At 43.2% G+C, this 27,208-nt stretch overlaps 1 protein-coding gene across 1 annotated transcript in view; it reads left to right on the forward strand.

Annotated features, from left to right (window-relative positions):
* The window catches only part of DST (dystonin), a 745,723-nt gene that overhangs the window by 568,567 nt on the left and 149,948 nt on the right, over positions 1–27,208 (forward strand). Inside the window, exons 56-58 of the mRNA XM_077290007.1 lie at positions 3,576–3,808; positions 6,432–6,561; positions 12,690–12,889. Coding sequence (XP_077146122.1) covers positions 3,576–3,808; positions 6,432–6,561; positions 12,690–12,889 — 563 coding nt within the window. The remainder of the gene's footprint in view (positions 1–3,575; positions 3,809–6,431; positions 6,562–12,689; positions 12,890–27,208) is intronic.

A 27,208-nucleotide genomic window follows, 5' to 3' on the forward strand; every position in this document is an offset into this window, starting at 1 on the left:
GCAACATCATGCTTTGGGGCTGTTTCTCTGCAAAGGGACGAGGACGACTGATCCATGTACATGAAAGAATGAATGGGGCCGTGTATCGTGAGATTTTGAGTGCAAAACTCCTTCCATCAGCAAGGGTATTGAAGATAAAACATGGATGGGTCTTTCAGCATGATAATGATCCCAAGCACACCGCCAGGGCAATGAAGGAGCGGCTTCATATATATAACAAAATATTGAGATGAACTTTTGTTAATCACCAAATACTTATTTTCCACCATAATTTGCTAAATAAATTTTGCCAAATCAGACAAGGTGATTTTCTGGATTTGTTTTCTCAGGTTGACTCTTATATTTGTAGTCTACCTAAGATGTAAGTTACAGGCCTCTCATCTTTTTAAGTGGGAGAACTTGCACAATTGGTAGCTGACTGAATATATTTTTCCCCACTGTATATATTTGGATGCTTTTTTAGTAAGTAAAGGAGGGATGTACATGTAAATTATACTTTGCAAAAGGAAGGAACAAGATCTCTTAAGACCTAAAGCTTCCAAACAGTGATAGTCTGACATCATACGCTCAGCAAAGTTGCTAGTGTGCCATTAAGGTGTTGATGTAACAAGTCCAGATATTTTAATTTATTGATATTCTAAAATGTCATTATTAGTGATGAGCGAATATACGCTTTACTCGAGATTTCTCGAGCACGCTCGGGGGTCCTCCGAGTATTTTTTAGTGCTCGGAAATTTAGTTTTTCTTGCCGCAGCTGAATGATTTACATCTGTTAGCCAGCATAAGTACATGTGGGGGTTGCCTGATTGCTAGGGAATCCCCACATGTACTTATGCAGGCTAACAGATGTAAATCATTCAGCTGAGGTGAGGAAAACTAAATCTCCGAGCACTAAAAATTACTCGGAGGACCCCCGAGCATGCTCGGGAAATCTCGAGTAAAGAGTATATTCGCTCATCAGTATCACTAGTCATTATATAGAATAGAAGGCATTTGACCATTTTGATTCTACATTCACAGAGTTTCCACTAGGTGGCAGCACTGGCAATTACCAGACTATATAGGATATTAATTTACATTTATAGGGAAATAATGAATAAGTCGCGATTTACTGTCAATTTCAAGATATAGTCATTTTTGCTGAGGATTAATCAAACAGCAGGCTACATAAGTTAGTTCTGTGTTGTTTTAACTTTACCTTTAACATTTCAGAAGACTATTTAGAAATCTTTCTCTGTAAAAGTAATATGGTGCCATATTTCAGTGTAAGCAAAAAAGATGAGCACAAGTAAAATGGGTATAAAATAGGAATAATTGTGCAAAACTCTGTACCCAAAGTCAATATAAAATGAAAAAAAAAGCAGAACTAAATATCCAGTTTTACTGGACAATATGGCCAAACTAGTAAAACTTAATGAGAAAATCAGCTAAGAACGTTTACAGTAAAATTAGTATCAATACACTATAAAATCTCTGTATACAATCTGTACTTCCGTATAGTGATGGAGGTACATAGTACTGCAGCATGGACCCATGGCCAATCATTAATGCCATTATACAAACCTGTGCCACACAGATCTGCGTAAGGCTTCTTTCACACTTGCCGTGATTTTGCGGCCCGTTTTTTCGGCCCCATAGAAATCTATTGGGGCCGCAAAAACGGGCCACATAAATTTGTCGGCGTGCCGTACGCCATATGGCCGTGAGGGTCGTATTTACGGCCGTGAAAAAATATCGAGCCTGCTCGATATTTTTCATGGCTTACAACACCGCCCCCATTCAAAATCAGTGGGGCTGCAAAAACAACGGAAGCTTGTTTTTCCAGTGCACTGTCATGAACGTATTTGCGGATCGCCGTTTTTTCCCTACTATTCTAAAACCATAAAAATGGGCATCCGCAAGATTTTTGCTGCCCTTTTTTGCAGCAGACCATGAAAATTATGGCAATACAGCCCACAAAAAAGGCCCGCAATTACGGGCCGCAAAAATCATGGCAAGTGTAAAAGAAGTCTTAGGCTATGTGCCCATGTTGCGGATTGGTGTGCGGATTTTTCAGCACCGTTTTTGAATAATCCGCAGGTAAAATGCACTGCGTTTTATCTGCGGATTTATCACAGATTTCCTGTGTTCTTTGTGCGGATTCCACCTGCGGTTTTACACCTGAGGATTCCTATTGAGGAGCAGGTGTAAAACGCTGTGGAATCCGCACAAAGAATTGACATGCTGCGGAAAATACAATGCAACGTTTCTGTGCGGTATTTTCCGCACCATGGGCACAGCGTATTTGGTTTTCCATAGGTTTACATGGTACTGTAAACCTGATGGAAAACTGCTACGAATCCGCAGCGGCCAATCCTCTGCGGATCTGCAGGCAAATCCGCACCGTGTGCACATAGCCTTACAGACATCTGTATGGGTCGTAAGAGTGAAAGTGACAATGAGTTGACAAAATCCGTAAAACAGTGTCCCAACGTGTAGCTCTCCAGGTGTTGCAAAACTACAATTCCCATCATATCTGGGCAACCGCAGACTGTCACACCAGAGGGTATGTCGTGAATTGTAGGACCACATGATGGGAAACGCTGCCTTTGGAAAATTACATCTGTTACTTAGTTGATTATTGTTTTATTTAATAAAATGTCTTCCTGTGGACTTATAGGGAACTTGTCATGTCTTGCATGCATTCTGATCTGTGGACAGTATGATATAGAGAAGGAGAAGATGAGTTGATTGGTCCTTAGGTTTGTTGGAAAGGTTCAGTATTAGTGATGAGCCATCATGCTCGTAGTGTCTTCAGTGTGCTCGAAAAATATGATCAAGTCCCGCGGCTGCATGGCTCGTGGCTGTTAGCCAGATGCAACACGTGCAGGAATGGTCTGTTTGTTAGACAATCTCCATGTGTCGCAGGCGTCACAGCCATGAGACATGCAGCTGCAGGGACTTGAGCATATTTTCGAGCACGCTGAAGACACTGGGTTAGAACCCGAGCATGCTGGATAACACCATATCCGAGCTCGTTCTCTCATCACTATTCAGCATAACGATTATTTTATTGTGATATCCCTGGTGTCTGTATGCATATGCGTCCAGTAGGTGGTGCAACTGGGGTAGTCATGCTAGGGATTGATTGATTTATTTTTATTATGGTTCCCTTGAAGAAGAGGTCCATTCCATTCGACCTAGTAATGCAGCGGGAATAAACTTCAGTTTATTTCTATTCATCTGAATCCTGTGAGTTCTTCTCCCGCAGTGCACCTCACCGTTATTTCTCCTTTGTAGTATACACAGGTAAGACTGTCAGTCACTGAATGACCTCCCACTGGACTCAATGCATACAAATTATTAGTATTATTTACATAGCACTATTGATGCTGTACATGAGAAGGGGTTACTAAGTTTTATAGGCGCTTTTCCCACAAATATGTGACTCAATGCGTTCATCTCCTCTTGCCCTATAACATCCCGCCTGCAGATCACACATCATTTTGAATATGTCAGGTTCCCTTTAACTAAGCAAATGGCAAAATAAATGATTTAATATGCATTTTCTGAGAGACATGTTATTTGATTTTCAGAGCTAGCAGTTGTGCAGCAGGGGATGCTGGATGTTAATGAAGGCTATGATCATCTAGGAAATATACTGAGAAGTAAAGTATGTGACTTGGAAGGTCGCCTATCTCAGCTTCAGAAAGTGCATGATGAAACTAGCTCTCTGATTCAGTGGCTTGAGAAAATGCACTCAACCGCTACGGCTTGGGAAGCTCCTACAGACAGTGAATCCGTACGAGCCCAAGCAGAGCAGCATAAGGTACTGTATCGACATAGATGTCTGTGGATGGATGTAATCTAGTTCTTAATTGTCAAACCACGTTGGACCTGATTTATGTGAATGTTGGTGGTTTCAAAGTGCTTTTTTCTGATTGGAGATGAGCTGCCAGCAGTGGAATTACTTCCATCTTCTTGTAATTAAGAACCCATGCACATTAATACACATTCATGCTCAGCTTGACTCAAAGGGAACCTATTCAAATCGATTTGAAAATGGTGCCCACTGATCCTGCGCAGTAGGTGCTATCAGTGTCTAGCTGTGATCTGATAGCTGCTACTGCGCATGTGTCGGCGGCGCCATCTTACTGGAGAAGAAAAAAAAAATTCATTCTCCAAGATGGTGCTGCCCTCACCTGCGCAGTAGCAGCTCTCAGCTATTTCTGTGCTGCTACTGCACGGGCGGCGCCATCTTGAAGGAGGAATTTTTTTTTTCTCCAGTAAGATAGCACCACCAGCGCATGCGCAGTAGCAGCTATCAGATCACAGCTAGACACCAATAACAGCTACTGCACCGGCGCCATTTTCAATTTTTTTCCCCCCCAGCTGAATAAAGTGAAAAAACTGTTCTATTGGCACATAAAGCTTGCGATTATGCTGCAGAGCAGGTGGCACGGCTGGCACCTGTCTGCACAAGGATTTTTTTTTTCAAATATGTAGATATTCATTATGTAAACTAGGAGGCATGGATCACTGGTCTGTCAGTAGTCTGCATTATGACTATGTAATCAGAGCACCACATGCAGACCCCACCTGCATCTCATTAACTACAAACTGAAAATAAAGATTAAACAACAACCACAAGACGGATTTCATCAACCAAGGTATCATTTTAATTCGTATAACAGTGCTGACCTGACACTGTCTATAGGCTACTGTGCACAATGCTGCCGACAGGTTCCCTTTAATAGTACAGTGAGGAAAAAAGTATTTAGTCAGCTACCAATTGTGCAAGTTCTCCCACTTAAAAAGATGACAGAAGCCTGTAATTGACATCATATGTAGACCACAACTATGAGAGTCAAAATGAGAAAACAAATCCAGAAAATCACCTTGTCTGATTTGTTAAGATTTATTTAGCAAATTATGGTGGAAAATAAGTATTTGGTCATTAACAAAAGTTCATCTCAATATTTTGTTATATATCCTTTGTTGGCAATGACAGAGGTCAAACGTTTTCTGTAATTCTTCACAAGGTTGGCACACACTGTTGGTGGTATGTTGGCCCATTCCTCCATGCAGATCTCCTCTAGAGCAGTGATATTTTGGGCCTGTCATTGGGCAACATGGACTTTCAACTCCCTCCAAAGGTTTTCTATGGGGTTGAAATCTGGGGTCTGGCTAGGCCACTCTGTGACCTTCATATGCTTCTTTCGAAGCCACTCCTTCATTGCCCTGGAGGTGTGCTTGGGATCATTATAATGCTGAAAGACCATCCACATTTCTTCTTCAATGCCCTTACTGATGGAAGGAGGTTTGCACTCAAAATCTCACGATACATGGCCCCATTCATTCTTTCATGCTCACAGATCAGTCGTCCTGGTCCCTTTGCAGAGAAACGGCTCCAAAACAAGATGTTGCCACCCCCATGCTTCAGAGTAGGTATGGTGTTCTTTGGATGCAACTCAGCATTCTGGCTCATCCAAACACAACGAGTTTTGTTTCTACCAAACAGTTCTACTGTAGTTTCATCAGACCATATCACATTCTCCCAATACTCTTCTGGATAATCCAAATGCTCTCTGAAACTTCAGACGGGCCCGGACATGTACTGTCTTAAGCAGGGGGACACGTCTGGCACTGCAGGATCTGAGTCCCTGGCGGCATAGTGTGTTACTGATGGTAGCCTTTGTTTCGGTGGTCCCAGCTCTATGCAGGTCATACACTTGATTTTCCCGTGTGGTTCTGGGAATTTTGCTCACCGTTCTTGGGATCATTTTGACCCCACGGGGTGAGATCTTACATGGAGCCCCAGATCGAGGGAGATTATCAGTGGTCTTGTATGCCTTCCATTTTCTTATTTTTGCTCCCACAGTTGATTTCATCACACCAAGCTGCTTGCCTATTGCAGATTCAGTCTTCCCAGCCTTGTGCAGGGCTTCAATTTTGTTTCTGATGTCCTTCGACGGCCCTTTGGTCTTCACCATAGTGAAGTTTGGAGTGTGACTGTTTGAGGTTGTGGACAGGTGTCTTTTTATACTGATAATAAGTTCAAACAGGTGCCATTAATACAGGTAATGAGTGGAGGACAGAGGAGCATCTTAAAGAAGAAGTTACAGGTCTGTGAGAGCCAGAAATCTTGCATGTTTTTAGGTGACCAAATACTTATTTTCCACCATATTTTGCAAAATAAATCTTGCCAAATCAGACAAGGTGATTTTCTGGATTTGTTTTCTCCTTTTGGCTCTCATAGTTGTGGTCTACCTATGATGTCAATTACAGGCCTCTCTCATCTTTTTAAGTGGGAGAACTTGCACAATTGGTTGCTGACTAAATACCTTTTTTCCCCACTGTATGTGTCGGCTGGGGGAATCATACTGTCTTTTTTCTAATGCTGTGTTACTTCATGACAAGCTCGTGATTTTCTACCATTGAACATTCTCTAGATCTTTGCAGAAGAAGTGAAACAGAATGAAAGTAAAGTGGAGGCACTGAAAGACAAGCTGCAAAAACTTATAGAGATGAATGGAGATGCATCCAAATCTCAAAACTGGAAGTACCCATTGGATAAAATAGGTATTTGGCCAATTTGCTAGTGGGGTCTCTCAGTCTGTGTATTTCTCAGGTACACTGGTGATCTTTCTGCTGCAGTTTTTAGCTAAGTAGTGTTGTCCTCACATATTTTGGGACGTTCTGAGGTGTTGTAAAATCCAAGTACAAGGACAGAGAACCACACTAACGCTTAGTATCAGAACAGAACTCTTTTATTACATCATTGGTCACTCTTTATATAGGCATTTTATGGACATACATTGTAACAAATATAAGGCTAGGTTCACATTGCGTTTACAGCAGCCCGTTCAACACATACGGTAACGGGCTGCTGTAAACGCAAGTGCCGGTATGGCAGCACGCTAGCGCAGATAGAGTATCTGCTAGCTCTATCTGCGCTAGCAGTGACGGACCCGGAAACGCTGCAGCCCGCGTCTCAGGGTCCGTCACTCAGTGACGGCACATCCCTAGCGCACGCCCATTGTGGGCGTGCGCTAGTGATGCGTCCGACATTGGAGTCAATGGCGGCGTTAACAGACTACGTTACACCGCGTTATGCCGCGGTGTAACGTAGTCCGTCTAACGGACGGGTTCAACGCAATGTGAACCCAGCCTAAGTGGCTCAGCCTTTCTCTAAATATGTGCTGGCATTACGTCTAATTCCATAGGCAGCATGGTGGCTCAGTGGTTAGCATTGCAGCACTGGAGTCCTGGGTTCAAATCCCACCAAGGGCGAAATCTGCAAGTAGTTTGTATGTTCTCCCCATGTTTGCGTGGGTTTCCTCCGGGTACTCCAGTTTCCTCCCACATTCCAAAGACATACTGATAGGGAATTTAGATTGTGAGCCCCATCAGGGACAGCGATGGTAATGGGTGCAAAACTGTAAAGCGCTGCGGAATATGTTAGCGCAATATAAAAATAAAGATTATTATTATTATCTAATTCACTAAAGTTAACGCTATTGACACCCAGCTTTAGGGTCTAGGTGGGGCTGTACTTTCTTTACTTTCACTTCACTGTTATTGCAAAGTCTCTTAGATATAGAAATGCGTGAGACCCCCCTTATCTAAACATAGACTCCATTTTGTAAGGAAGGAGATGCATGTAGAATAACCGAAATGGAGTCAGGATAGATAAATAACTCCTGCTCTCACAATAGTTAACCCTTTGATAGTTAAGTTTATTAATATTTATTAATATAGCACCATTCATTCCATGGTGCTGTACATGAGACAGGGTTACATCAAAATCCCGAAACAAAACTAACAATGACAGAACAGACTGCTTACATTCTACAAGATTATGGGGAAGGAGACAGTAGGTCGGGGGCAGTTCATCTGAAAATAAGAACAACCCTATAAATCCATATTGCAATAATCCTGGGAAGATCACTTACTAAACCTCATGATCCAAGTGTCAACTACAGTTATCACAGAAATTATAAGCAATGAACACACCAGAAAACTATTTATAACATCAAATTTATTTAAAGAGCCCAAAACAATTACAAATGTAAGCCATGATGATCCTAAATGATAGATGCGTATTCTTCGGTATCCCTTCTTCTCTGGTTTATGTAAGTTATAAGGTGTGTTGGATGTAGCTGACAGTGTAGTAATTTTTTCCAGTTTATTATGTTACGCTAAATTAAATAATGAGAAATGACGATTAGAAATGCAGCTCTAATCTTGTCTAGCAGAGGCAGACAGAGACAGATGAGGGCCCCTGTGTGGGCCCTTTTGCAGTTCATTATTTCTTCATAATGCATCCTTTTTTGCTTATTGGGAGGTGAAAGTGGGCTCCCTCTAGCTCTTGGGCCCCGATAGGGCTGTAATGCTATGTCTTGCTCTTGCAGTCCACAGCAGTCATTTTACTACAATGTGACATTTAATGGTGATCCAATTACTGTAAAATGACCTGAGTTAGGTTTTTGAACCTCCCATGTTGTGTCCCACATCACACGAGCAGATGAAACCTATTAGTATATTGTGCTCAGTCAGCCCTTTTAGTACTTTTACGATTTGTTGGGTATAGTTATTGATTCTGAAGCAGAATTATATGATTGTAGCTTAAGGAATTACTTTACAAGTTGCTACATCTGCCGCAATATGCCACAGATATTGAATTGCTATTAGAAATGTAGAAAGACATTTATAAATTGTTTTATAAGATTAGTTCTAAGTTTAACGAAACTATGTCACATTCACAACCCTCCCTAAACTACAGGAATCAGTAAATGGCTTATGTGACGCCGATTCCAAGATTCCTAATTTAATTAATTTCTACTTCTCTACTTCTATTGCATTCCCATAAGAGCCATGCACTATATGCTGATGCATAGAGAGGAATCCTAAGCATGTGCACATAATAGAGAGGACTCCTAAGCATGTGCACATAATAGAGAGGACTCCTAAGCATGTGCACATAATAGAGAGGTCTCCTAAAGATGTGGTCATAATAGAGAGGAATCCTAAGCATGTGCACATAATAGAGAGGACTCCTAAACATGTGTTCATAATGAAGAGGACTCCTAAGCATGTGCACATAATAGAGAGGAATCCTAAGCATGTGCACATAATAGAGAGGACCCCTAAGCATGTGCACATAATAGAGAGGACTCCTAAGCATGTGCACATAATAGAGAGGACTCCTAAGCATGTGCACATAATAGAGAGGTCTCCTAAAGATGTGGTCATAATAGAGAGGAATCCTAAGCATGTGCACATAATAGAGAGGACTCCTAAACATGTGTTCATAATGAAGAGGACTCCTAAGCATGTGCACATAATAGAATGGAGTCCTAAGCATGTGCACATAATAGAGAGGACTCCTAAGCATGTGCACATAATAGAGAGGACCCCTAAGCATGTGCACATAATAGAGAGGACCCCTAAGCATGTGCACATAATAGAGAGGACTCCTAAGCATGTGCACATAATAGAGAGGACTCCTAAGCATGTGCACATAATAGAGAGGTCTCCTAAAGATGTGGTCATAATAGAGAGGAATCCTAAGCATGTGCACATAATAGAGAGGACTCCTAAACATGTGTTCATAATGAAGAGGACTCCTAAGCATGTGCACATAATAGAATGGAGTCCTAAGCATGTGCACATAATAGAGAGGACTCCTAAGCATGTGCACATAATAGAGAGGACCCCTAAGCATGTGCACATAATAGAGAGGACTCCTAAGCATGTGCACATAATAGAGAGGACTCCTAAGCATGTGCACATAATAGAATGGAGTCCTAAGCATGTGCACATAATAGAGAGGACTCCTAAGCATGTGCACATAATAGAGAGGACCCCTAAGCATGTGCACATAATAGAGAGGACTCCTAAGCATGTGCACATAATAGAGAGGACTCCTAAGCATGTGCACATAATAGAGAGGACTCCTAAGCACGTGCACATAATAGAAAGGACTCCTAAGCATGTGCACATAAGGGTACCGTCTCACAGTGGCACTTTTGTCGCTACGACGGTACGATCCGTGACATTCCAGCGATATCCATACGATCTCGCTGTGTCTGACACGCAGCAGCGATCAGGGACCCTGCTGAGAATCGTACGTCGTAGCAGATCGTTTGGAACTTTCTTTCGTCGCTGGATCTCCCGCTGTCATCGTTGGATCGGTGTGTGTGACACCGATCCAACGATGCTTTCGCTTGTAACCAGGGTAAACATCGGGTTGCTAAGCGCAGGGCCGCGCTTAGTAACCCGATGTTTACCCTGGTTACCGTCGTAAATGTAAAAAACAAACAAACAGTACATACTCACATTCCGGTGTCCGTCAGGTCCCTTGCTGTCTGCTTCCCGCACTGACTGACTCCCGGCCGTAAAGTGAAAGCAGAGCACAGCGGTGACGTCAAGCTTTTTCAAGCTTGATAAAGCTGGTATACTGAAAAAGCGAAACGTACGTTGGGGCGCTCTTGGATGCGACCTAGTGCCACCTTCCCCATCTATCTTTTGGTGAGTGTTGTTCCTGCTGCATATTTGCACATTCTGACCACTTGGTCCGGACATAGATATTTTATATTTGGAACATACATTTTTCTTTACCTCTCACTATGTATTATATACTATTGGGGTATAGGTGGCGCTATTGATCTGGTACATCATCCGGTTTTATATTACTTCTTTGGAAATATATTTATATTACTTTATATGTTTTTGCAATAAAGTTTACTGCTTTTAACCCTAAATACTCCTGTTTCCTCCGATTTTTTATGTTTATATGGAGTGGGGTAACCTTGTTCCCTATGGCGTAACTGTACGCAACATTTGAAGCATAATGTGGTTGTCTGGTATTTTGTTTATACATAATAGAGAGTACTCCTAAGCATGTGCACATAATAGAGAGGACTCCTAAGCATGTGCACATAATAGAGAGGACTCCTAAACATGTGCACATAATAGAGAGGACTCCCAAAGATGTACACATAATAGAGAGGACTTCTAAGTATGTGCACATAATAGAGAGGACTCCTAAGCATATGCACATATTAGAGAGGACTCCTAAACATGTGCACATAATAGAGAGGACTCCCAAAGATGTACACATAATAGAGAGGACTTCTAAGTATGTGCACATAATAGAGAGGACTCCCAGACATGTACACATAATAGAGAGGACTGCTAAGCATGTGCACATAATAGAGAGGACTCCTAAACATGTACACATAATAGAGAGGACTGCTAAGCATGTGCACATAATAGAGAGGACTCCTAAACATGTGCACATAATAGGATTATTAAGAATTTGCACTTAATAGGTCGCAAGATGCCAATGGGTTACCATGGCATCCAGAGGCTGTCATGCACAGTGAAGGGAGACTAAGTGCAACATGAAGGGATAAGGGAAAGGAAACCAAACACTAGGGAATGAGAGAGTAGAGACCCCTAGACAGATCTAATGTCACCCTGTCTGCCCTATCATCCCTATATAGGTTCTGCACCTATGGCCGAGTAGGATACCTAATCCTTTCCTGACCCTGGCGATAAGCCCTACATTGGGAAGTACAGGATGAGCAGTAGTCAATCCCCACTACCGCTAAAGAAAGATGGGATACACAAACAAGGGGGAACGCTTAGCTTGAGTAGACTCAGAGAGAAGCACAAACGTCCTCCAGCAACACCAAGGAGGAAGATAGCCGACTGCAATGGCTACAAGCCGCATCAGGAAGCTGAAAATATAAATATCAACCACAAGTCCTAGCAGCAAGCTGGGGGTTATAAACATACCGGTCCAGGTGTGTCAACTAGAGCTGGGGAGGTTGCCACTGGGTCCTAAAGTCAGAAGCACTAGGAAGGAGTGCAAAGCCAACCGCTGAGATCTTCTACAGATAGATGCAGTGTGACTGTCTGCAGCCTCTGACACACCTTTGACAGAGGCCTATTAAAGGCCATCTTGGTGGTTCTATGAAATCCAGACCATTTTTGAGCTTCATATGAGATTAGCAATTTTACTGCATACTGCAATACTTGTTGATAACACATTTGAGTACCCTATGGAGCGCTAAAAGTAAGGTAAAAATTAAAGAAGCGCTGCCATGTATATTTTTTAATGAAATTTGTGTATATATTTCTTATCATTTCAATAAGTGGAAAGCTGCACTAGTCAATGTAGGGCATGTTCACACAGTGCTTTTTTGCAGTGTTTTTTTTTCCACATGGAAAAAAGCAGAAAAATGACGAAAGAATTGACAAGCTGCCTTTTAAAAAAAAATATGGACCAGAGCTAAAAAGAAAAAAAGGAGAATGGGTGTTTAAGAAATCTTATCTATTTTTCTGCTCCTGTAAAACACTTCATTTTATAAACATGCAAAAAACACAGCAGAAACGCTACTTGTGAACAAGTCCTTAGGCTATGTTCCCACAATGAGTTTTGGATGAGTTTTTTACCTGTGTATTTTCGAAAAAAAGCAAATGACCTATTTTAATTAATGGGTTTAGAAAATCTGCAACATCAAAAAAGCAGCAAAAGCTCCTGGTGGGAACAGTGCCTTAATCTACTCTCACTAGAGACAACTTTCTGCACACAACTACAGGTTGCAATGACTTACAAGTTACAAGTGATGTAACGAAGAATTTCTATAAGTAATAATGTCTGTTTCTTTTCTGTTGTCTGTCTGTTGTGTCTGCTGTAGATTCTTTTTGGAAAGATATCACCCAGATGACAGCTGAAAGACAGCAAACGTTGGAAGAGTCTTCGAATGACCTGACCTTGTTCCAGAATGCGGAGGCTCAGTTAAAACAATGGCTGATAGAGAAAGAACTCATGGCCAGTGTGCTTGGACCGCTGTCAATAGACCCTAATATGCTGAAAACACAAAAACAGCAGGTCCAGGTAAAGCCAGCACTTATGTGTATCTGATCATTTTCTTTAAGTTCCATCTTTACACTTTTATTCTTTGGCAAGAACTTTGCACATATGCTTTTTGTCACTTGGTGGTGCAGGGAGACGGGTTCTCTCTGCAGACAGGCTCAGACTCAGGCATCCCTTTGATGATGAGGCAGTTGTGGACTCTGACCATAGTGAGCCCATTGTAGCGCTGGGCTCAGCAGGGGCATTGTTGAGATAAAGGAGACACCTGACATTGTGCATGACTTTCCTACTATTCTTTAGGAATGTTATGATTTTGTCTGAAGTAGAAACAGCTCTCTGACTTTTGTCATATAAAGACCTTACAGGACTATTGAATGACTACCACTAATGTACCCAATCTGTCCTTATCATCCTATCCCAGAAACCAGCTCAAGCACAAGATTACAGGGGACCTTCTGCTGTTTTTTTTATTTTAAACTGAGCACCTCCTCCAGATGGTGATACTCCATTGATTCTGAAGCAGTTTTTCTCCTGTGAATCTTGGTTCCAAAGTTATGCCCCTAGGTAATAACAGTGCACATTTTTCTTCAACAAACTGTATAGATACCCCAGAACTTCCTTGTCGGCACTTTTTCTCCTCTATGACGCTGGCCAATTAAAACAAGGCTGTGCCACAGAGATGTTTTGTAGTACGTGCCCAGTTGGTTGAAGGAAAACTTGCCCTTTTCTTACCTAGGGGAATAACTTTGTATCAGAGGGGCCCAGAAGAATAAGAAAAACTGTTCCAGAATCAATAGAGCAGCAACAATTGAAGGAGGTACTCAGTTTCAATAAAAAAAAATCCAGTGAAAAGTCCTCTTTAAAGGGAACCTGTCACCCCCAAAATCGAAGGTGAGCTAAGCCCACCGGCATCAGGGGCATTCTGGAATGCTGTAGATAAGCCCCCGATGTAACCTGAAAGATGAGAAAAAGAGGTTAAATTATACTCACCTGGGCGGGCGGTCCGATCCGATGGGCGTCGCGGTCCGGTCCCGGACCTTCCATCTTCATAGGATGACATCCTTTTCTTTCTTCACACTGCAGCTCCAGCGCAGGCGTACTTTGTCTGACCTGTTGAGGGCAGAGCAAAGTACTGCAGTGCGCAGGCGCTAGGCCTCTCTGACCTTTCCCGGCGCCTGCGCACTGCAGTACTTTGCTCTGCCCTCAACAGGGCAGACAGAGTACGCCTGCGCCGGAGCCACAGCGTGAAGACAAGAAGAGGAGGTCTTCCTATGAAGATGGGAGGCCCCGGACTGGACCGCGACGCCCTTCGGATTGGACCGCCCCTGGGTGAGTATATTCTAACCTCTTTTTCTCATCTTTCAGGATACATCAGGGGGCTTATCTACAGCATTACAGAATGCTGCAGATAAACCCCTGATGCCGGTGGGCTTAGCTCACCTTCGATTTTGGGGGTGACAGGTTCCCTTTAAGGGAAACTTGAATTCTTTATTAGAACATTCTCTAGTCTTCCTTACTAATAATTATATACTACAAGTCAGGCAATATTCAGGCTATTTCAGTGTACAGTAGGTATGTGACATGGCTGGATCTCTGCACTCCTGTGTAAATTTAATTTACTGTAATATTTTAGGCCTAACATCACTCCGGACTACAGTCGTGTAAAGAAGATTGTGGTCATCTATCCCCACCTACGTTATGAGCATTTTTTTTCATTTATGGCGATATATAGATTTTTTACATAATTTTTTATTTTAATGCTTCTAATTAGAAGTCCATTTTTAACATATATTCTAAAGCTGCTGTCACACTAGCAGTATTTGGTCAGGATTTTTCATCAGTATTTGTAAGCCAAAACCAGGAGTGGAACAAATAGAGGAAAAGTATAATAGAAACATATGCACCACTTCTGCATTTATCACCCACTCCTGGTTTTGGCTTACAAATACTGATGTAAAATACTGACCAAATACTGCTAGTGTGACGCCAGCCTAACCTTGATTTTCACTGATAAAACATGTACCCAATATATATCCTATGGTGCTGCTCACGTTTGGAAACGTCAGTTTTTGATTCTAGTCATATATTAAACTGTGTGCCATTCTAGTGCTATCTATACTGTACTGGTTATTGCGTAGGAGAAGCTTGGATTTTTACTTTTTTTTGCATAAACTTTCTTCCGCACAGATGGTAAAAATGGACACAGGGTCCAAATATGGATGACAGTAGAAAAAAAAATCAATCTCTGTATGAGGTTTTTTTGTAGAGACAAAGTCTGATTTTAATCATTTGAAGGAAAAAGTACTTTGTATGAATCATTATACGGTATATCTGACTGAGCCACAATGAAAAAAAAAATCAAACTTTGAGAAAAAGTCAGATGCTGAAAATAAAAAGGTATCATTAGTAACAGCATGTGCGGCATGTACTGAAACAGACGGATAACATCCACTAGTCAAAATCAGAACAGATCTAAAGGTCCAATCTGCTTAGATATGTACTACTGTTTGACAGTACACTAAGGCTATGTGCCCACGTTGCAGAATAGAAGCAGATTTTTCTGCTTCAAATCCGCACTCCCTTGCCAAGGAAAAATGCTTTTTTGCGGGTTTTTATGCGTTTTTGTCGCGTTTTTCATGCATTTTTCTTTATCGCTTCATTGGGGGACACAGGTAACCATGGGTGTATGCTGCTGTCACTAGGAGGCTGACACTATGCAAAAAAAGGAAAATAGCTCCTCCTCTGCAGTATACACCCACCGACAGGCAGGAAGTACCTCAGTTTGTGCTTAGTGTCTGTAGGAGGCGGACCTGGATCTCCCAGATCCGCAGCTAATCATTTTTTGCTTTCGCAGGTTTGTTGTGTTTTACTAATTATTTATTTTGTTTTTCAGATTCAACTTTTAGGGAATCAGGGTGTTAATTCACTCTGCCTTCCCATTATTAGCGGCTGACCGAGCAGTGTGGTGTCACCCACATCGCAACACTCAGGCCTGCTGGCAGGACATTTCTCCCCTGCGCCTTCATTGGTGCCTCAGGGTGAGCTTGGTGGCCGGTCCTTGCCGAATTTCCTCCTCACCCCTCTCCTCGGACAGGGCTGAGAGGGAGACGGTAGTCACCAGCGGTGACCCTCCTCCCGTTTTTTCCCTATGGGTTGTGATGCCGTCTCCTGGAAGAGGGTTCTACTCTCCAGCGTCCCTGCCTTCCCTTGGGCCCCTGGATGACCCTCACCATACAGCGCTGAAGATCAAGGTAATGAAGATATACCGGGGGGAAGGGGATTGTGTTTGTATTACGCGCCATTTCCACTGGCTCCCTTCCCTCCCCTGGACCTGTCTGAGCTGCCTTCTATTCCAGGCGTTGTCCTCGTGTGCAGGCTCTAGTGAATCGCTTTTCTCTTGCCATTCAGCGCCGCAGCTCCCCTTTTTTACTTTCACTTTCCCTCAGTTCGGGCCGGTCGGCCACGCCTCCTAATCGCCCGTGCTTTCTTGGCTCCCAGCGATATTTTAATACAGCTCACACGCCCCCCCTTCCCCACGAGGCCTCCAGTCCTCCTCCATCTTGGTCCTCAGCTAGTGCTTCATTTACGCCCTCCGCATTAAGTGCGCACTTTTTTCCCTATCGAGGGGCCTCCTCTCCCTACCCGGTGCACTCCTCTGGCGGCACAGGCAACGGAAGGGCCCCTACTCCCACCAGACGCAGACTAGGACCTTCATTTACCGGCCCTGCCACCGCGGGTGCCGAGACTGCACATAATTCCATGTCCTTTGCTAATTTAGTCCCCAACTTTGGGGCCCCCACTTCCTGACACTGTCAGACGTGGCCAATTTTCAGACCGGACTAGGACCTTCTTTAATGCCAATTTCCGGTCCTGTCATTTTCGGTGCGGAGGCTTCGCATAATTATAAGTACCCGTTAATTTAGCAGCGTCGGGGCCTTTTCCCCCGATTCTGTGTAGCCGCGGTCTCCTTCCGCTTAGCCACGCCCTATTACGGGACTTTCTGCTCATTAGGGCACGCCGTACGCTGAGGCCCCGTCTCCTGGCCTAATTAAAGAGTGTTTTTTCTCTATCCCTCTCTCCCGATACACCCCCTCCCCCTTCACAGGGGGGACATAGTGTATCTCTGCCTGCAGGTTGAGTGAAGATTCGAAACCATATGAAGATTCGTGCAGCCACCATCGCTTTCCGAAGGGCACAAAAGGCGTCCATCATTAACCTACTGGTTCTGGGGACACTGCAGCCTGAACATTGACAGCCGTCTCTGTTACCCGGTAGGACCAGCTCAGACTGGTTATTTTCTCTCTTCACAAGGGCTTAGCTCTCCCAGCTGTAGCCCTAGCCTACTACTTATGCCCAATCTCAGGGAGGCCTATTCCTGTCCCTATAAAGCACGATGCTTGTGCCATCCGTACAAGAGCAGTGGCATTCAAAGAAACCCTCTAACACCCGGGAGGAGAGCACTCCCCTCCTTCCGGAGTGGGCTGTTGCCAGGTCACAGTCGGTCTCAGATCTGGTCCAGGTCCTGCAGCGCCCTACACATTTGTCTTCGGCCACCAGTGCTCCGAACACCTCTCACGGTGATTCGCACGCACCTGACTGCGACCTTCACAGGGACAGATGGCGTACAAACCAGAAGTACCGGCTGGTCCCTCTACTTTCTCCTGGATGCATTCCTCATCCCATGCCCCTCTGCGGAGGTGGTTTTTGGGTCGTATATGGATTCCCAGTCTGAGTCTGAGTCCGATACGGACCAGATGCAGAAAGATGCAAGATACGCTCAATAACCTTATCTTGGCAAAATACCAAATTTCTGAACCTACGGGAGGACGAGGCTCCTGCTCACAAGAACTCTGTTACTTTCAAATGGGTAAAAATGTTTTTTCCCTGAATTTTCCCTGATCAGGGAGCTTGTCATGACTATGTCTAAACACTGGGAACACTCTGAAAAGCGCCTCCCAGGTAGGAGAAAGCTACACATCCTCTACCCTTTAGACCAGGCCTTCTTGATAAATGGGCAGAATCCCTAAGGTGGATCCGCCGCCTTCTCGCCTGTCTTCCTAGTCAGCCTTGTCTCTACTGATCAGAGCATCCCTTAAGAATTCTACAGATAGATGGATTGAATCCTTTGTTAAGTCAGCCTTGGAGGTGGCTGCCGCCTCTCTCTCTCTCTGTCCCACATTTACCTACACCTTGGTGTCAAATTCCATGTCTGTCGGGGCAAGAATACTTCGTCAAGGTATTCTAGCGGCCGCTCCTCCGGATGGGAGGCCAGATCTGGCTGATCAGATTGCCCATGCCAGCAAGTATCTCGTTTCCGCTCCCCTTTTGATGCGGCTGGTTGTTCCGTCACGGCTACCGGCAGCATCGTTGCCATTCGTCGCATTCTCTGGCCTCACTGGTTTTGCCTCCCAAGTCTCTAGATCTTATGGATCCAAGCTGGATCAATAGTTTCAGATGCCACTGGCGGGGAAAAACACCTCGCTTTTCCGGTCCAAACCTAATGTCCTTTTAATAGGAAAAGGGTTGCTTCAACCTCGAGAGAGAGAGCGACTTCCGGCTACAATATCGACCGTTCTCCCCAGGAAGAAGTTTCCTTTTGGTTTTTCGCCCGTCAAGACATACGTCGCAGGCCCCAGCAGTTCTTCAGGCAGTCTTTACCTGCCATTCACAGAAGTGATCGTACCCGTCCCCAGGAACGTACTGTTCTTGGGGTTCTATTCTTTTCTTTCTTAGTCACAAGGAAAGGCGGAACGCTCCTCCGTTTTTAGTCCTCGAGCGGTTTACCGGTCACGTTCGGTCCTGTCTTTCCAGGACGATGTAACTAAGTTCGGTAATCACTTTCATGGACTCAGGTGAATTTTCCTCACATTCTTGTTTGTGTTTAGCTTCAGAGGCTCCTATGATGTGCAATCCAGGAGGATCCTTATCAGTTCACGGCCCTCCCCTTCATCCTAGCCTCTGCTCCCAGACTATTTACGTCATGGCAGTGGTCAGGGTCATTCTTATTTCCAAGGGTTTTTTCATATTTCCCTACTTAAACGATCTTCTGATCAATGAGCTGTACCGCTGAGACTGCAACCAGAGTCTTCGGTTTACTATACATATCCGGGTCCATCTCAGCTACATTATAAACAGAGAAAAGTCCTCCCTCACCTTTGCTCAGTACTTGGTGGTTCTCGGTATGGGTTCGACATCACCCAAGCCCGTCTCTTCCTTTCAAAGGAGAAGGTTGTTCCTCCCTCTGCCAGGGGTTTTCTGTACTCTAAAGCAATCAGCTCCTCTTTTCCTATGGTCCTGCATAGGAGTTCTAGGGGAAATGGATTGTCGCCTCGGAAACCGTTCCTTTTGCCCAGTTCCATGCCCGCCCCCTTCAGCGGGCTCTCAGGTCGTCTCCACGGACAATCCTGTGCTTCTTCCTCTCAGAGTGAGGGAGTCCCTCATCTGGTGATGACGTCGGCATCAGTCCTATAAAGGAAGTTCCTCTTTCTTCTCTAGTGGCAGGTTTTCACCAACAACGCCAGTCTCATCTTTTGCGGAGCCATTTTTTCTTCGTCACACAGTGCAGGGCCGCTGGAACGTTCAAGAGACAATGCCACGGCCGAGGTTTATATAAACCGTTAAGGCGGTACTCGCATCAAACAACTGAAGTCAGAGTTCACAAGGATTCTGCGAGAGACAGAGTTTAATGTTTCCGCCATATCAGCCGTGCACATTCTGAGGGTAGGAAACCGGGCAATCAATTTTCTGAGCCATCTGTGTCTCGCTTCGGGCAGCTAATGGCTCAGCCCTGCTGTCTTCATCCATATATGCTGAAATGGGGCTCTCCGGACGTCGCTCTCGTGACGTCTTGGATAAACTACAAGGTTCCTTGGTTCGTAGCCAGATCCCGGGACCTGCTAGCCACCTGTTGCGATCCTCCAGTAATATCGTGGTCACAATTCCATCTGCTCTCTCCTTTCCCGTCTCTCCCCTCAGTCCGAGAGTTGTGAAAAGGATAAAGGAAGATGGGATCCCTATATTCCTGTTATCTCCGGATTGGCCAAGAAAGGCCCAGTGAATATGTTCATAGACGCCCCTTGGAAGCTTCCAGGCCATCCAGATTTTCTCTCTCTCAACGTTCCCTCTTCCACCAAAGTTCATAGTCTCTGTCTTTAACAGCATGGCCGTTGAGGCCATAGTCCTGGGGGAGGCTGGTTTTTCCCTGTCTGGTCATTCAGACCATGATTGGGACCGGGAAACCAGCATCCTTCCGTATCTACTACAAATACTGAAAGGCCTTCTTTTGGTGGAGTATGGACAAGGGTCTGGTCCCTATGTCCGTTTTCCTTTCATTCTTGGTTTTCTTCAAGGAGTCGCCCACCTGGCTCCTCCTTATTATTTTCCGATAAATCCATGGGATTTTAATCTTGTCTTAGGCGCGCCGCAGTTCAATTATGTCCATCAGGAGAGTTTCCAAGTCAGCGGCATTGTCCTGTCAGGACAAGGTGGTTCTCGGGCCTGGCCCTTCCTTTCTTCCCGAGGTGGTCTTTTTCCTTTCTCATTAACGAAGTCATTGACCTTCCTTCTGTGTCTCTCCAGTGTTCTTCTGTGTCTCTCCAGTCCATCCCCTGGAGGAGTCCCTCTACAGGCTGGATTCTGACACAGCTCTCCGAGTCTACCTTTCAAGGACTGCTCCCTTTCATCAATCTGATTCCCTGCTCATCATCTCTGAAGGTTGCCTTAAAGGGCTCCTAGCTTCTAGTTTTTCTATTGCCGTTAGGGTTCCGCGTTCAGGACAAACAGCCTCCTCCGACGGTGCAGGCTCCTCAGGGGGTGAAGGCTCACTCCGCCCTGCGGTGGGGGCCTCCTAGGCTGTTCGTTACCAGGATTTGGCTTTCCAGACTGTAAGGCCGTAACTTGGTCATCTTTGCCCTCTTTTGTTAGTCTTTACAGGGTTCATACCATACCTCGTCTGATGCAGGTCTCGGAAGGAAAGTGCTGCGGGTGGCGGTTTTTGCACCGACCGACCTGAGCCCATTTATTCCTTGAATCTTCCTGTTTCCCACCCTAGGGACTGCTTTGGGACGTCCCATGGTTACCTGTGTCCCCCAATGAAGCGATAAAGAAAGAGGGATTTTTGGTACTCACCGTAAAATCTCTTTCTTGGAGCCTTCATTGTGGGACACAGCACCCTCCCTAACTGTTTGTACCATTAATGTACCTCCGTTGATGCTTTTGCACATTGTGGTACCATTATTTGATCCTTGTGTCTTCATGTTGGATTGGTACATATGTTGTACCATTATTTGGTCTATGTGCCTCCGTTGTTGGATTGGTACATATGTTGAGTTTTGGTTGCTTCTCCTACTGCTTTAACACTAACTGAGGTACTTCCTGCCTGTCGGTGGGTGTATACTGCAGAGGAGGAGCTATTTTCCTTTTTTTGCATAGTGTCAGCCTCCTAGCGACAGCAGCATACACCCATGGTTACCTGTGTCCCCCAATGAAGGCTCCAAGAAAGAGATTTTACGGTGAGTACCAAAAATCCCTCTTTTCCAAGCGTTTTCCTATTCAACTCTATGGCAGCGGAATCTCAGCATTTCCGCATAATTAATGAACATTCTGCGTATTTTTCGGCGATGCGATTCCGCTGCCAAAAAATACGCAGCATGGGCACAGCAATTGTGGAATGGGATGCGTTTTGTGAGCATTTTTTAAGCGTTTCCGCAGCGGAAAAACGCTTCGGAACCACTTAAAAAACGCAACTTGGGCACACAGCCTTAGTGTGAGGAGTAATCGTCACCCTGTATTTATAGTAGCAAGTATACCTGGGAACAGCTGTATGGAACTGTTAGGCCGGGGTCAGACCTAACGTATAAAAATACGGTCCGTTTTTTACGGCCGAGATACGCAGAAAAGTTCCTGAACAGTGATCCGTATTCATTGCGAGGATGCGATTTTTTTCTCCAAAAAGTATCCGTGTGTCATCCGTATGGCATCCGTACAGCGAGATTTTCTCGCCGGCTTGCAAAATGGACATATAATGGATCCATGGGCTCATATATTCATGCAAACATATATACAGTCTTTATATATACTGTGTATGTATATATATATATATATATATATATATATATATATATATATATATATGTCAGTGAGACACATATATATATATATGTTTAATACAGAGCTAGATAGCAAAATAGCCGTTAATTCAATTGCCGGCTTTTGCTAACTCCTTACCAAATCCGACAGGATATGAGACATAAGATCCGCCTATTCTGGCACTTAGCCACTCTCTTCCCACTCCCAAGTAGCGGTGGAATATGGGGTAATAAGGGGTTCATGTCACCTTGCTAATGTAATGTGACATTAAGCCTGGTTAATAATTGAGAGATGTCAATAAGACACCTATCCTTTATTAATCCAGGGTTAAAGGGTTAAAAATACACATACACACATTATGAATAAAGTATTTTAATGAAATAAATATAAACACATGGGGTTTTAATATCTTTGTTGTATGCTCAATCCACCTGAAGACCCTCGTTCTTCTGAAAAAAAAGGAAAATAAAAAAGCAACAATATCCCATACCTGTGCGCCGTACAGTCATGTCCCATGCTGTAAATCCATCTGAAGGGGTTAAATACATTTACAACCAGGAGCCTGCTAATGCAGCCGCTCATGGATGCAAAAGACTGGGGAATGAATGGAATGCAGCGAAGCTTCGGTGACTTGCAGTGCTGCGCCTCCTGGTGGCAGAAACTCATGAACTGTAGCGTGGGAATTTTTCTGAATATTTTCTCACGCTACAGTTCATATGAGTTTATGCCACCAGGGGACGCAGCTTCTGTGATGGCACCACAAGTCATCGAAGCTACGTTACCTGCATTCCATTCATGTGGAAGCGCTCTAAATATGCATATGCATTTTTTTATCTGCAGATTTCCCTCATCTCATTAAAGTCTATGTGGAAAATCCACAAATAAAATGCATATTTAAAGCAAGCGAAATTGACATGTTGCGGATTTATGAAAGATGCATCACAGGTCAATATATCATTAGAAAGATACCAGTAGAATAAAAATACCCATCAATTTAGAACCACTCATAAATTAATTGCATATAAAGGAGGACATAGAGTCAAACAATTACCAAATATACAAAATTTATTACATCAAAAATTCACATAGTAAAAATAGATATTATGGGTCAAGTACATCCCTCCTTTATATACAGGTCAATATATGCTGCCTAAGAAAAAGCACAGTTGGGGGTGAGGGATGAGGGGCTGTCATACTGTGTGGGGGCAATGATACTGTGTGGGGGGTATCACATTGAGTGGGGGCATGGCGGCCATCATACTGAATGATTGCTCTGGGGCCATGATATTGACTGGTGAATGGGTATTCTTTGGGTGGTGGGGCATTATTGAGAGCATCAAATTTTAAAACGACTATGAAAGGTTTTTTCGTGGGTGAGAACACAAATGGGACATAATTTATGTGTATATGCGCAATGCATACCTCTGTCTCGCTGTTTCTAAAAGTTGGGCTATATGATTTTGCCTACTCCACCAATTTTATTTTATTTTTTGGAAGGGCGAGGGGGCAACTAGAACTTTTCTTATGGGGCCTAATGAATTTTATTTATGCCGCTGGTGTAAATATGCAAATTGTCTCTTCATAGATCCAAGGGGTAACTTTTCTCCTTGCTGAGACTGACATGTCAAGCATGACATGCCAAGGCGAGGAGACTTTTAAGCTGCAATGTTCCTCTGGGAATTATGCAAATTGTCTCTTCAGAGAGGAAGAGGACTAGAACTCTAGTGCCACCTATAGGAAGTAGCTATCCTTAAAGTCATCTACTAGCGAAAAAGGGAGCATAGACACCAGAGATTATAAAAGTGTATATATATAGATATTTTATTTAATTCCCAATATCAAAAAATGACATACAAACAAATAAATACATGACAGAATACATAAAAAATTCCAACATGTGGAGAGGAGGAAAAGCCAACCAGTACACTAATGGTAGGACACACATCCGTAGTATGACCTGGGTGAGCATCAAAGGTCCCTGAATTACCAATAGTCCTACAATGAGGAATCATCCCTTAGAGACCAGAGCCCCATATTATCATATGAGCCGATATGTCCCATGTTCACACATATCAATGAGGCAGCATGAACTCACCCATAATCAGTCCGGACTCCTGTGTGGCCTTCCCACAACCCCTATCCTTAAAGTCAATATCGACTCTCTAATGAGCCTTGTCACATGAATTAGGATAAAAACGAAAACCAAAATCTTAATTTGCAGACAATGTGTTTTGGGCTACTGGCCCTCGTCAGTGCAAAGTGTGAGATCTGACTTGGCTGAGTGAGAGGCGTCTGACAATGACTTGTGGAGAGGGACATGTCAAGCCTGGTGTAAATATGAACTTGTCTACATTGTAATGTGTTCAACATTTGTCATCTTTTGATAAAAATACCACTCCGTTTATTAAGTTTCAGTTTACACACAGGTAGCTCGTACAACGTTTTCCTATTTTTTGTATTAAGATGTGAAAATATTCTTATATAGCCTGGCTTCTAATGCAATAGTTGTATGCAGGGCAGTTGTATATACCGTAGATATGACGTAATTTGACATCATTGTTGGGGGCTATGCCACAGATTAACTTCATTATTTCCACCATAAGTAATTCTCATAGCTTGTTTCCTGTGGATGATTCATCTCTGATTCATATTTGTTTCATTATATTCAGTGTCTCTTTGTATTAGGTGTACACCATTTCCATTGAGGTTTCAGTCATTCCTTTGCATACACCAGTCCCTGTTTTGCTCACCCTGCCACTAAGTGACTGTCATGTCCCAGATATTTGTTCTCTTCCCCCCAGATGTTCCCAGACTAGAAAGGAGTACATGTGTTTTCCATGAGATCACCCCCTGCGATTTCATGCTGCTTATGATCTTGTCCATTGGAGAATATCAATAAGACTCAATAAGTCTTCATTTTACTGCTATGGGTTTTTCCCTATGTGCTGTGACTCACAAGACCTATTTATTTTCTTTCTATAGCAGGCTTACATATGCGTACAGTACGCAAAACCTACAAGAGGCAAAATGAGCAAAAACCCTGCTGTAACTAAATAAGGAAAAAGCAAAAGTGCATCTAAATAACACAGGGTTCTTAGTAATACTGTTTTTGATCATAAATAGCATAAAAGTCATCCACCATTGACAAGATGACCCTGATCGGGACGGTCCTACGCTGTCTAATATTAAAAACCTTACCAGGTGTCAGAGTTGACCTCAGTGTGTGAATAAAGGCAACTCTGTGTGTGACCTCAGTGTGTGAATAAGGGCAGACAAAAGGACAGAGTCCCAACCTGTGGATGCCAGTCTGAGGAAGCCTTTAAATGTAATTTCCAGCTCAGGAGAGGAAGGCCACACCCCGGCTTGCACAGAATTAAAAAATACAAAGAATACGCTATCTAATATTAAAAACCTCTCTCTCCTGAGCTGAAAATTACATTTAAAGGCTTCCCCAGACTGGTATCCACAGGATGGGACCCGGTCCTTTTGTCTACCCTTATTCACACACTGAGGTCAACTCTGACACATGGTAAGGTTTTTAATATTAGACAGCGTACGACCTTGCCGATCAGGGTCACATTGTCAATGGTGGGATGACTTTTATGCTATTTTTAATCAAAAGCAGTGTTATTGAGAACCCTATATTATTTAAATGAACTTTTGCTTTTTACTTATTTAGCTACAGTAGAGTTTTTGCTCATTTTGCTTCTTGTAGGTTTTGTATGCTTTATGGCCAATGTGAACATGCGTGTATGTGCTGAACGTATACCAACTTACACCAAGCTCACGTTTTTGTGTTTGTTTTTTTTAATATGCGTACAGTATGTCAGCATTGATACAAATATGTATCTGGAGCTGATGGTCAAGGCTATAAATATCAGATCTTTTACACTTCTCACTGTGTTGGAGCTTGGCATAAATTGGTATGCTAAAACCAAAAATTGTTTTAATAAAACAAAAAGGACAATGGGGCAGATTTATCCATACTGTATAATTGTTAGAAAATTAGAATAAACAGTCTTAAAATGCGTCAGATCTACCATAGTGGTCCTAGCTGTTTGATAAATGTATCTGATTTCAGCACTGTCTAGTCTTAAGTTTACACCACATATTAGTTGTCTTACTTTGTGCCAGAACTTTGCTGCAACATTTTGTTGCATTTTTTAGTACATGATGTTGCATAGTAGGACATGCCTCTTTATAGTGAGTCCACACCCCTTCAATTAATGGTACCCAATATTACTGGCAAGGTGCATAAGGGACGTGATTAATTACCATTCTTAGGATTGGTCATCTCTATCAGATGCGTTGGGGCCAATCACCTGGCACCCTACATTATCTCCAGTGGTGGCTAAATGTAAACATTGAGCAGATCTACACTGCTCCATTCATTGTGTAGCAAACAAAAAATGTAAGAGTGGGCACCATCCAAAATATGGGTATAAGATCACCTATTGCATACTGACATAGATAAAATTCAGTAAAAAGAAGGTATGCAAAAACAAATGGGATCACCAACAAAATCATATATCAAATAACAAATTCTTTATTGAGAACACACAGAACATATTAAAAACATTTATGGTATGCTCTGACCCTGAGGAAGACGCTGAGTGCGTCGACACGCGTTGGTCCAGGACACTGATGTGACCATCAGGATACAGTGCACATAGCACACTGGGGATGTGGTATTTTTCTTGGTGAGATACTCTGCGGTGCCTTATGACTAGGGCCTGTCTTTCAGGTCATAAATGGGCTGGTTTTCAGAGTATAATTATATATTTTTTACAGAGAGACTCTGACATTGATTTTTCCAGGTAGCATTTGACTCATAATAGGTAGTGGTTAGTAGCCGAATATTCTTCAGGCTTACCACAGGTTTACTCCTAGTACCTCCTTCAGATTATTTCTATATATTGTGGCCTATAAGGCACATGGGACAGGGTAATTATATTTCTCACCATATACCTTTTTGTGTGTTTGCATACTATGTGGTGATTATCATCATTGTATCCACTTGTAGGACCATGAATGGCTATTCTGACCGAATAATAGAAGTAATTATGGTCATGGTTTATTGTTAGTATTTGTGGTTCATCAGTGTACCGTTTGTGCAATATATTGTTTATGCTGAATTGTAATGTGGACCCACCACCTCTACTGATGTGGTGGAGGCCTTTTAAATGTTTTTAATATGTTCTGTGTGTTCTCAATAAAGAATTTGTTATTTGATATATGATTTTGTTGGTGATC

This window comes from Ranitomeya variabilis, chromosome 2 (genome assembly GCF_051348905.1).
Source record: "Ranitomeya variabilis isolate aRanVar5 chromosome 2, aRanVar5.hap1, whole genome shotgun sequence".
NCBI lineage: Eukaryota > Metazoa > Chordata > Amphibia > Anura > Dendrobatidae > Ranitomeya > Ranitomeya variabilis.